This window comes from Cebus imitator, unplaced genomic scaffold, assembly GCF_001604975.1.
Source record: "Cebus imitator isolate Cc_AM_T3 unplaced genomic scaffold, Cebus_imitator-1.0 Scaffold18, whole genome shotgun sequence".
In the NCBI taxonomy this organism is placed as follows: Eukaryota; Metazoa; Chordata; class Mammalia; order Primates; family Cebidae; genus Cebus; species Cebus imitator.
Window position 1 is genome coordinate 12860766 of NW_016107333.1, and position 13108 is coordinate 12873873.

Below are 13108 nucleotides of genomic sequence, written 5' to 3' on the forward strand. Positions count from 1 at the left end.
TTTTTTTTTTGAGATGGAGTCTTGCTCTGTCACCCAGGCTGGAGTCCAGTGGCATGATCTTGGCTCACTACAGCCTCTGCCTCCCAAGTTCAAGCGATTCTCCTGCTTCGGCCTCCTGAGTAGCTAGGACTACAGGCGCGAACCACCACACCTGGTTGATTTTTATATTTTTAGTAGAAATATGTTTTCGCCATATTAGCCAAGCTGATCTCAAACTGCTGACCTTGTGATCCACACATCTCAGCCTCCCAAAGAGCTGGGATTACAGGCTTGAGCCCCCATACCCAGACAGTAATTTTTTTAGAAAAGAAAAGAAGGCCAGGTGTGGTGGCTCACATTTGTAACTCTAGTACTTTGGGAGGCTGAGGCTGGTGAATCACCTGAGGTCAGGAGTTGGAGTCCAGCCTGGTCAACATGATGAACCCCATCTCTACTAAAAGTACAAAAATCAACCGGGTGTAGTGGCATGAACCTGTAATCCCAGCTAATTGAAAGGCTGAGGCATGAGAATCGTTTGAACCCGGGAGGTAGAGGTTGCAGTGAGCTGCGGTTGCGCCACTGCATTCCAGCCTGGGTGACAGAGCAAGACTGCATGAAGGAGAGGGGAGGAGAGGGGAGGGGAGGGGAGGAGAGATCTCATCTAAGGATTACAAAAATTTTGTCAGTAATAAGTGCTTTACCCATAATTGTAGGTGTTCCTTTCATCAACTTAGTTTGTTTTTCAGGAATGCTTAATATTTTAACACAGAACATCCACAGTTATAAGCTTTCGGAAACTTTTAGTACAAGCAAAAAATATATTTAAGCCTCTTTACTGCACTTGCTTCCACAAATATATATCTCTTTAAGCCAATTCAGATTAATTTTTAAGATAATTTTTTTTTAAGAAGAAAATGACAAAGTATATACAGGAATATCCTTGGTAATTACATTTTACTTCTTTTTCTCCTTTTCCTGAGATGGAGTCTCGCTCTGTCATCCCGGCTGGAGTGTAGTGGTGCAATCTTGGCTCACTGAAGCCTTTGCCTCCCAGCTCAGCCTCCCAAGTAACTGGGATTACAGGCACCCACCACCATCTCTGGCTAATTTTTGTATGTTTAGTAGAGACCAGGTTTTGCTGTATTGGCCAGGTTGGTCTCGAACTCCTGATCTCAGTGATCCATCCACCTCAGCCTCCCAAAATGTTGGGATTATAGGTGTGAGCCACCACCACCTGGCCTATCATGACCTTTAAAGACTACATTTTAGTCATTCCTCAGTCCTTAATTGTGTGTTATTTTATACTTAGGCTACTGCTAAGTATTAATTGCTTATCTGCCATATTTTCCCAACATATAGAGGCAAGGTATTTCCAAAACAAGTAGAGGATATCTTTCTGGTTTATATATAAAGAAAGCTTAGAGAAATTTTTATCATGAAGGTAGGTGATACTATTTTCTTATTGTAATCATGCTGTGTTCCCCATGGTCTTCGACAATAAATTCAATCCTCCTAGACCAATTTTTCTACATTATTTCCACAGAAGTCACCAAAGCCTCTGCATACTTATTTTCTTCAGCCTAGTGGAAGTAGCTTCCAATACTAACCTTTCAGTATTCTTTTCCTGTTCTGAAATTTACAGCTTCTATAAGGATGTCATACATATATAAATTTGCCTTTTTTTGGGAGGCTGAGGTGGGTGAATCACCTGAGGTCAGGAGTTTGAGACCAGCCTGACCAATATGATAAAACTCCATCTCTACTAAAAATATAAAAATCAGCCAGGCATAGTGGCATGTGCCTGTAATCTGCACCACTGGGGAGGCCAACACAGGAGAATTGCTTGAACCCAGGAGGCAGAGGCTGGAGTGAGCTGAGATTGTGCCATCGTACTCCAGCCTGAGCAACAAGAGCAAACTCGGCCTTAAACAAATAAATAAATAAATAATTTGCCTTTCCAAATTATTTCAGTGAATGGCCTCTTTAACTGGAAAAATAGTTTCACGACCTGTAGTTCCAGAATGTAAATAAAATATTCAGAAACTTCCAATGTGAATATAGCATTGGATATATTGAATCTCAAAAATTGAATTGAATCTCAAAAATCTTGACTGCACAAGTTCACCTACAGAAATTTAAATTGGCTGCATCTTGCTTTTGAGTCAGTGTTACCAAAGATTTGTTTAAAATAATAGTATTGAGCTTGGTGTGCCAAGGTTGTGAATTTTGGTCCATTGAAAATAATCAATCTTGTCAGGCATGGTGGCTCAAGCCTGTACTCCCAGTAATTTGGGAGGGCGAGGCAGGCAGATCACCTGAGGTCAGGAGTTTGAGACCAGCCTGGCCAACATGGTCTCTACTAAAAATACAAAAAATTAGCTGAGCGTGGTGGCAGCCACCTGTAATCCCAGCTACTTGGGAGGCTGAGGCAGGAGAAATGCTGGAACCTGGGAGGCTGAGGTTGCAGTGAGCTGAGAGCGTGTCACCATACTCCAGCCTAGGCAATAGACTGAGACTCCATCTCAAAAAAAAAAAAAAACAAACAAAAAACAAAATCAATCTATGGGTAACTGCAAAGATAAGATATTGAAACAACTCAATATACATCTCTGTCACATGTGAGGCCCTTATGGCTTCATCTAAAATTGGAAACACCAGGAAAATCTGAAAACAGTCCATTTTTACCAGTGCAACATTCTTTCCTCCAGTTCCTTCAGAAGATCCCGGTTGAGTTCATACAGCTGAGGCAAGTAGTATAGGATCTGATTTAGAATCCGGTCCTCAATCACTGGTTTCCCCAGTTGCCTGGAAGCATGAGCTACTGCATCCCGGAAATCCTATTACAGTCCAGAGCAGGAAAAACAATACACATACATGTAACTTGATAACAAGCTTTTATCCTCAGTCCCCCTCTTCCCTAAAATGATACAGATTGCATAGGTGTATTTCCCATGAGGAATTACAAATCCAAAGTACCCGCTTCCTCCTACCCCACTCACCTAGATAGGAAATAAAAATAAAAAAGAGTGGCTGAGATGATTATCTGATTTTCAAACGTACTATATGATATTTCTCTTAAACCTTATAGTTTGATATCTTTACTTAGCAATTACACTAAGCGGGTGTCTGGAAACGGGAATGCAATTCTAAATAGTCTTTAGAATTATTCCAGTACAGTCAATATAAACACAATCCACTTATTTTAAAAGTCCCCAGGAGATCTTAGCTCATTTTATTCTGGATTTCAGAATCCCATTGTCCACTTTCAGTCATGATTTCCTAACAACTGGAGCATCCTAAGTGAGGCATATGGAGAGAGGCATGTGTTGTGGGTCTCCCTCTGTTGTCCAGAATGGAGCACAGTGGCCCAATCTTGGCTCACTGCAACTTCCTGAATAACTGGGATTACAGGCACGTGCCACCATGCCAGGCTCATTTTTGTATTTTTTGTAGAGATGAGGCTTCGCCATGTTGCCCAGGCTGGTCTCAAACTCCTGAGCTCAAGCGATCCTCCCACCAGGGCCTCCCAAAGTGCTATGATTATAGGCATGAGCCACCATGCCTGGCAGGCACATGCTTGCTAATCAGAATCCTGGGATACAAGCCCTTGCTCCTTATTTACAGTGTTTCTTTGGGCCAGCCTGATTTTCCTCATCTGCTAAATAAGTAAAATAGTTATGAGGCTTAATTAGATACTGCACATAAAGCTTTTTTTTGCAATGCATTTGGCATACAGAATCAATGAAACATTTTAACTCTGGACCTGAAATTCTCCCTTCCCTCTAGCCAACCTCTCAATAAATTCACCAGGGTTTACACTTTTCACAAATAAGAATCTTTCCCTTCACATATTATTTTTCATCTACTGTTCTCTAGACTATCTATACCATGTTTTAATACAGGTCACCACACCCTAACACTCCAGAGGACTTGGAAAGGGTGGGGTAGGAGATAAGTATTTGCCTGGATTTCATTGTCCCCTAAGGGTGGGCCTCAAGATACAAGTAAAACAGAGTGAAATCTGTTCCACAGTCTTGACGATTCAAAAACTAAAATTTTGAATCTCTCAGAAACAGTGGTTTTAATTAAAATCTGAAAGCAAAGTTTGGGTAAATGACTAATAGGCCTTATCTTTCTTTACCTTTATTTCCAACCACTTTCCTTTCAGGGATTTACTTGGTAAATGAAATCAACAAAAAAAGATGCTGTTCTTTCCAACGATCCTTTCAACACCTGCCCCTAACATACATACATATATTAACCATGAGTTTTTTTTTTTTTATACTCTGGACAACAAAAAAACTCACAGATAACAAGTATATGAAAGGATTCTTTTCCTAAACTATGGCAATTTTGAAGAAGTCTAATCCTCCTATGCTTATCAATGCTAAAAAAAAACCCTTCACTTAGGACTCAGTACCTGCCACTAAGTTTATTGATCCAACAGTCACATTAGCCCAAAAGAGCCAACTACTCACACCAGTAACTAAAGGACTAACTTGTATAGCTAATTAGTATCATATAAAATAAGAATATTTAATTCTCATAGTATTATAAGCTCCAATCCAGAAAGCCACACAGAACATCTCCAGAAACCAAACGGATACCAGCCAAATTTCACCTCCCAACAGCTTGCTTCAATCAGCACTCACATCTACTAAGAAAAAATAGAGGCACTTAACACTTGAAAATCATTAGATTGTCTGCTATTGGGGAAGGCTACAGAATACATTTACACGTCATGAACACTGTATTCAAAGCAGAACAGTTAAACATTCTCTGTAATATCTTTTTGCTTTTGTTTTGACCAGTGCAGTGATTAATATAATTTGGATTCAAGAGGTCCTTGCTCAGCAAAGCAATAACCACCACCCTTTCTTCTGGTGGAGTAAGTGATGACTATATTTGTCTCCTGGCAGCAAGATAACTTTTGTTTCCCAGTTGGAAGGTATTTCCTCTGCCATGACAGTGACAGTAGATGTTAGCGGCTAAGTAACTTAAGGACCCAGTTTGACACAGCTTTTGCCAGGCCCTGCATTCCATATGTCTGCCACCATTGCCAAAAAGGAAACTTGTTTATTTAAGACACATTTAACAGACAGCATCCAAATCCAAACTGAGTTGACCAGTGAGATGGCTGCCTCTAAATGGATGCCCTTGTCACATACCAGGCAAAACTTTGCTTTTCCCAGTACTACTGGATGTCTTTAGGCAGCTCAGAACGAACTGATGGCCCATGATGTCATCTTTTAAATTATAAGTAGTATGTCAGAATAAAATAGAAATTTAATAATTAAAATAGCAAAAGTACACTTAATAAAGAGTATAAGAATTTAGAGTATATATCCATGAAACCTAGAGGGTTCTTTTTTTTTTTTTTTTTTTTTTTTTTTTTATGGGGTTTTTTTTTTTTTTTTTTTTTTTTTTTGCCCCGGCTGTAGTGTAGTGGCGTGAACTTGGCTCACTGCAACCTCTGCCTTCTGGGTTCAAGCAATTCTCCTTCCTCATCCTCCCAAGTAGCTGGAATTACAGGCATGTGCCACCATGCCTGGCTAATTTTGTATTTTTAGTAGAGACAAGATTTCTCCATGTTGATCAGGCTGGTCTCAAACTCCCGACCTCAGGTGATCCGCCTGCCTTGGCCTCCCAAAGTGCTGCGATTACAGGCGCTCGCCACTACGCCTGGCCTACTTTTTTTTTTTTGAGACGGAGTTTCGCTCTTGTTGCCCAGGCTGGAGTGCAGTGGCGCAATCTCGGCTCACTGCAACCTCTGCTTCCCGTGTTCAAACAATTCTCCTGCCTCAGCTTTCTGAGCGTAGCTGGGATTACAGGCACCCACCACCATGCCGAGCTAATTTTTGTATTTTTAGTAGAGATGGGAGTTTCACCATGTTGACCAGCCTGGTCTCAAACTCCTGACCTCAGGTGATCTACCTGCCTCAGCCTCCCAAAATGCTGGGATTACAGGCGTCAGCCACCATGCCCAGACTTTAATTTTTTTGAGACAGAGTCTTGCTCACTCTGTCACGTCCAGGCTAGAGTGTAGAGGTGAGATCTCAGTTCACTGCAACCTTCCACTCCTGGGTTCAAGCCATTCTCTTGCCCTGGCTTCCCCAGTAGCTAGGATTACAGATGTATGCGTTTGGCTCATTTTTTGTATTTTTGGTAGAGACACGGTTTTACCACGTTGGCCAGACTGGTTTCAAACTCCTGGCCTAAAGTGATCTGCCTGTCTCAGCCACCCAAAGTGCTGGGATTACAGGCGCAAGCCATTGTGTCCAGCCAGAGAATTACATATTTAAAGTAAGCACTCAACAAATATTCTGTACTCGTCAGGTTCCTGAATCTTTTCTTAGGTCCATCTGTGCACTTTCTTATAAAATCCAGTTTTAGCAAGAACCTCCCACCCTTGATATTGTTCGGGTTCCTCATCCTCTACCATTGCCCAGGCAATGTATGATGGCCCTGGCTGGTCTGTCTTCAGGAAGAATCCTCTTAAGTTGGTTTAGCCAGAATCTCCCTTACTCCTGAAGTTTCTTCTTAGTAATTTTCCATCCACTAACTCCCACTTCGCTCCTCCTTGGCTATAAATTCCCACTTGCCCATAATATATTTGGAGGTGAGCCTGATCTCTCTCCACTACTGCAAAATCCCACTGCAGTGGTTCTTATGCCTATTGTTTTTTGTTTTTGAGATGGAGTCTTGCTCTGTCGCACAGGCTGGAGTGTGGTACGATCTCGGCTCACTGCAACCCTTGCCTCCTGGGTTCAAGTGATTCTCCTGCCTCAACCTCCCAAGTAGCTGGGATTATAGGTGTATGCCACCATGCCTGGCTAATTTTTGCATTTTTAGTGGAGATGGGGTTTCATCATATTGGCCAGACTGGTCTTGAACTCCTGACCTCAAGTGAACTGCCTGCCTTGGCCTCCCACGCCTGGGATTACAGGTGTGAGCCACTGTACCAGGCCCCCTATGCCTATTGCGATAGTCCTGAATAAAGCCTTCTGCACTGTGCTTTAGCAAGTGTCACTGGCTGGGCAGGATGGCTCACACCTGTCCCACCACTTTGGGAGGCCGAGGTGGGTGGATCACCTGAGGTCAGGAGTTTGAGACCAACCTGACCAACATGGAGACCTCGTCGCTATATAAAAAAAAGTGTCACTGAATAATTAGGCTCCATTCCTAATTATGGCCTCCATAACCACATGCAGCAGCCTGGGCTGCAGTCTCATTCCCTTACCTCTTGGGCCACCATTCCCTGACAGCTGTGTCCTATAGCCCCAGTGCCAGATGTAACTAATTCACACAGGAACCACACACAGAATCTTTAACTTCTCAGCTCTTCATGAACCTCTACCATTGCCAAAACTGGTGCCACTGGGAGGAGGTGACATCTTTTTTTTATAAAAAGGATGATTACAACATATGTCTGGTTATTTTTCTAAATGTTAACAACCAGGATAATTTGGGAAAGTGTGATGACACTTAAAAGCCAGAGGCAAAGCTATTTTGAAGCAGAAGAATCTAAATTCACCAACACCTCCTTGACAAAATCAGTGAGGATGAAAGACAGCAGGATTAGCCCTTCAAAAGTTAGATCCAGAGTTTAACTTTTCACACTGGAAAAGCTGGGTAATTAAGATATTAAAGTGGGAGAGGAGGAGTTAAGACTGTAAAAATGTTAGTTAGCTATAGAGTTTATTGGCATTCAGTACCTAGACTTCATCCTTATAATAAAACCTACCAAAGATTCTACATGCCAAATTGAACCACCTACACTGTAGTTTCTGGTCATAATAACCTAATGCTTATTTAATGTGGAATTTGTAGAGCTAAAAATGGGACTCTGAATTATGAAGCATATGATAATATTATTCTTACTAATTCCCCCAAACCTACAAGTAAGAATCAGATCAACTTTAAGTTGATCTTTAATTCTTTTGAGATATTAACATAACAGACTTGCCAGCTCGAATCACTTAGGGAAGACCTAAGCAAAAAATCAATGCAAATAAAATCAAGTATGAGCATATGAGGCAATGAAGCACAAAACAGATGGCCTTCTTCATGGGGTCAGGCTTTTTAATCTCCAGAACCAACGAGGAGTATATGACTTAATTACTAGCTGTCCTGACCGAGCCACCTGACCTCAGGTCATTACTTAACCACTATCATGGCACAGTGAATTACAAAGACCAGATGAACATATGGACAGATATGCAACCATACAAGGTTCCCTGACCTCATGAAGGATACCAGGAATCACTTCACTTTAAACAAAAGCAAAGCAGCTGTTGAGGTCAAAGTGCTATGATAAATATGCAGAAATGAGTATGAAACTGTGACATAAAAGTAGAGGTGGGAAAGTCCCCACATTAACCATTTGACTTTGTTTTTAAAATGAAAATTTTTCCCAATGAAATTATTCTTCCCTCTTTATATGGAGACCTGGTGATACAGTACATATTCATCAGTGGTGCATAATCATCAATGCAAAACTGTAGAAAACATAACTGAAAGCAATCTTGTATGTTTAGCTTCCAATCACCTTTAACTAACAAGTAATCATCATAATATGTCTAAGTGACCAAGATCTAGCTTCATTTTTATCTTCAGAAGATGAAAAACCAGTTTCTCTGGTTTCCAGGGCAACTAAAAGAATTCTGAATGCAAGCTAATACATCCAAAGATACACTATATCCTATACAGCATGGTAGAGATTTCAAGTAATAATTTTAAATCAATTTCTAAAGAACCCCTAAGTACAAGGGCTCAGACAGACCAGACTTCAAAGTCTGGTTCTGCTATTATTAACTAGTGGGTTATTTTTGACAGTTAGCTTACTTCCTTCATTGAAAAAAAGAATAATAACATCTATTTGATAGAGTTATAAAGATTAAAATAGGTAATTGATGTAACATAGCACGCTGCAAGGAACATAGAGAACACTTAATAGAAGACTGTTTATTTAATTAAAGGAGATTTGGTTAAGTTAAATGATCAGATGAACATCATTTAAGATCTACAAGTCACCTTCCCTCCCTCCCTCCCGTTGTTGCCAAAAAAGGGATCCACAAGTCCCTGAAGGCTTGAAAAGAGAGCTCTGAAACAGAGGCATCTAAAGAGAAGGAAATACCAAACCAAGGTAGGAAAAACACCTCAGCAGCAAAACAAAGCTGCTCTGAACAATGAACTTCATTCAGTGAAGGGCAGTTCTCACGTGAACTAAGCTGCTCCAGAGTGAAGATTTGGTAGCCATGTCAACAGAAGCTAGAGGAAGATTCTTTATAACTAAAGAAGAAATGCCGAAAATGGTTCATGAGACTCAAAAGACAGGTTGTATTCAGTAAAACAGAATGAAGTAATTTTAACACGGAAAAAAAACATGAGAACTGAGAAGGTCTTCCATTCCATTTACAATGCAGTAAATCTCTTCTATTTAGTAATAAGACATTTGAATGCCCAGGGTAGCCTTGCCTCTGGCTCTATAGATTTTATTGAGTCTCTCTAATTTTCAAAGGGATGTATGTCTCCACCTAAAGAAATTAGTGAAACAAAGACGCTTCACTACTAAGACTATGTAACCAGTCCATCTTTGTCTAAAAACCCCTTCCAAATATTTTTTAAATGCATACTATTTGTACATTTATATAATACTTTTATAGAGACATTTACTAAGTCTAGTTTCCATCAGAGAGCAAATAAATAATCAAGAATTACTTGTACTTAATTATATTTAAAAAAGAAAAAAAAGAATTTCCAAAGCTAGGGATTTTTTTCAGGACCCTATGTTTTTTCTTTTATTTTTTGAGACAGAGTCTTGCTTTGTCACCCAGGCTGGAGTGCAGCAGCACCATCTCATCTCACTGCAACCTCTGCCTCACAGGTTCAAGTGATTCTCCTGCCTCAGCCTCCCAAGTAGCTGGGACTACAGGCGCACCACAACACCTGGCTAATTTTTGTATTTTAGTGGAGATGGGGTTTTGTCATGTTGGCCGGGCTGGTTTCGAACTCCTGACCTCATGTGATCTACTCTCTTCAGCCTCCCAAAGTGCTGGGATTACAGTTGTAAGCCACCATGCCAGGCCAGGCCCCTAGGTTTCTGTTGGGCCAAGTACAGAGTACAGGTAATCATTTAGTGAATATGAATCATCCATAAGTGTAAATCACTTTTCATGTTCATATGTATCCATTCAAAGAAAAGCTGACAATAATGATATTGTTTGCCAAGACATAAATGGATGCATATTCAGTGAACCTTTCATTTCTCCACAATTAAGCCTAAGTTATGATGTTAATAATTACACCACATAAGTAAATTGTCACCACAGCTCCCTTTTTCCTTGTTTGATCTACCTTTTCCTTTTGTCTGACCCCTTTCTTTTCTTAAGTCTTAATATCTTGCCTAAATATAATTGAAATAAAGTAACACTAAAAGCACTTCTTTAACTGTCAATGCATAATAAAACTTGTGAAAACTTGCAAGTACAAAGAAGTGCATGAGAAAAATGAACAGGCACTCAGACACATGTCATAAGTTTTTCCTAACAAGTCTGTTCAAGTCGACAATTACAGGCTGGCTGCAGTGGCTCAGGCTAGTAATCCCAGCACTTTGGGAGGCTAAGGTGGGCTGATCGCTTGAGCCCATGAGTTTGAGATCAGCCTGGGTAACATGTCGAAACCCCAACTCTAGAAAAAATAAAAAATTCGCTGGGCATGGTGGTGAGTGCCTGTACTCCTGGCTACTCAGGAGGTTGAGGTGGAAGGATTCTCTAAGCCCAGGAGGTTGAAAGGCTGCAGTGAGCTGTAATCGTGCCACTGCACTCCAGCCTAGGCAATAGAATGAGACCCTGTCTCAAAAACAAAAAAGCAAACAAAAAAAAAATTGACCATTTAAAAAAACTGAAAATGGAACTAAAAGTTAGTTGTAAAAATGTCTATTTCTGCTGGGCATGATGGCACGTGCCTATAGTCCCAGCTACTCAGGAGGCTGAGGCTGGTGGATTGCTTGAGTCCAAGAGTTCTGGGATGTAGTGCGCTATGCCAATCGGGTGTCTGCACAAAGTTCGGCAACACTATGGTAACCTCCTAGGAGCAGGGGACCACCAGGTTGCCTAAGGAGGGGTAAATAGACCCAGGTCGGAAAAGGAGCAGGTCAAAACTCCCATGCTGATCAGTAGCACATTCCGCCTGTGAATAGCCACTGCACTCCAGCCTGGGTAACATAGCGAGACCCCACCCCCATCTCTCAAAAAAAAAAAAAGTCTATTTTCAAGTCTGTTTATGGGAGCTTATTCAGATTAGAGGAAAACACTTTTGAACAATGATAATGATATTCTTCATGTATTGCTAATGCAAAACTCTAACAGCAAGTATCTTCAGCAAATGCCTAAGAAAATATATTATCACCTTAAACACTGTTATAAAGACACAAAGTTTGAAGACTAAACATATAGCTACTGACTCTTTCAGAAATCATCTTATCTTCATATACATGAAATATATACATTTTAGAAAATGTCTATCATTAAGTTAGTAATGCTGAAAGCTTCCAGGGGTAGGGAAAGTACAAAAGGAAACAGTCTTAGGCTTCAAGAAAATATTAGTAGATACTTACAATATGCAAAAGTTTTAACACATCCACAAACCTGTAAAAAACAGCAATGAAAAAAAGTTTGAAATGTGCCAATTGGGGGAAAAACAGTCCTCTGAATTGTAAACTAGATACCTACACTTTCTCTGAGCTCATGATCTCCTTGGCAATATGATGAACTTTGCTTTTCATTCCATTATCTTCATCCTGTGGATAAGAGTACATTTAAAAAGCATGAACTCATGAAAGAATAATGAAGATCAGCTATGAGCTAGTCAGACACAAATTTTAACTCTGACATTTAAAAGTTTCCTACTAGCACACAGTTCATACTATATTACATTTCAAATGGCAAACGTGGAAAACTGGATGAGTGATAACCCATGTCGCAGGAGTAGCTGAGAGCAATCAGTAATCTTCACCGTCATTAGCTGGATTGAGAACTGCCCTGAGTAGCTTCAGAACACAACCATCAGAGGTTCAAAATGGAAGTCACAAACCAAAAAGGCTGCAGGGGAAATAGACCCTTACAGATAGACAGTGGAAGAAGAGTCCTTTGGGTGCATATGAATAATTTAAGAACTAGTGACTATCCAATAGGAATGTAGACAAGAACTTCACCAGAAGTAAAGCTATTTGAACTCACAACTTAAGTATAGTCTGAACAGGGCTCTTCAATCTATACCACATACAAGTCAACATTACAGCCACAAGCTCTCCGAATTTCCATAAAATCCCTTTTAGATATGTGCTCGTAGAGTCAAGGCAGTTTTATTCTAAGGAGCTGAAATGAAATTTTTTATTTTTGAGACAGAGTCTTGCTCTGTCTCCCAGGCTGGAGTACAGTGGCACGATTTCAGCTCACTACAATCTCTACCTTCCAGGTTCAAGCAATTTTCCTGCCTCAGCCTACTGAGTAGCTGGGACTAGAGGTGCATGCCACCACGGCTGGCTAATTTTTTGTATTTTTAGTAGAGAGGGGGTTTCACTGTGTTAGGCAGGATGGTCTTGATCTCCTGACCTCGTGATCCATCCGCCTTTGCCTCTCAAAGTGCTGAGATTACAGGCATGAGCCACCACGCCTGACCATGAAATTCTTTCATTATGGACTGCTTTGTATAAAAATTAAATGCCCTAGCAGGAACAAAAAATATGTGCATGTTTAACAAAATAATAATAATAAAGATGACTCAAAAAAAGGTCTCAATATTTAGGTAAATTTGTTGCTGTTGTTTTCAACAAAATATTGAGAGCCAGATTTAGTTCCAGGGAAGTCAGAGAAAATGAGAGGAGCTTCTCTCCATTTATGTTCTAGTTCAAAATCAGAACACGACAGTTCCACAGTAAAGAGCAAAAGGAGCAAGGAACAAGCAAGTATAAATTTAAGTATTACACCTAAGATGGAAATGATGACTACCTTTTTTTTTTTTTTTTTTTTAGACGGAGTTTTGCTGTTGTTGCCCAGGCTGGAGTGCAATGGCACGATCTCGGCTCACCGCAACCTCTGCCTCCTGAGTTCAAGCAATTCTCCGGCCT

General features: G+C 40.5%; 1 protein-coding gene across 1 annotated transcript in view; it reads right to left on the reverse strand.

Annotated features, from left to right (window-relative positions):
• Nucleotides 1-13108, reverse strand: part of FGD6 (FYVE, RhoGEF and PH domain containing 6) — a 137268-nt gene that overhangs the window by 57401 nt on the left and 66759 nt on the right. Inside the window, exons 4-6 of the mRNA XM_017515954.2 lie at nucleotides 11712-11779; nucleotides 11597-11627; nucleotides 2665-2816 (exon numbers count right to left, since the gene is read on the reverse strand). Of these exons, the coding sequence (XP_017371443.1) occupies nucleotides 2665-2816; nucleotides 11597-11627; nucleotides 11712-11779 (251 nt within the window). The remainder of the gene's footprint in view (nucleotides 1-2664; nucleotides 2817-11596; nucleotides 11628-11711; nucleotides 11780-13108) is intronic.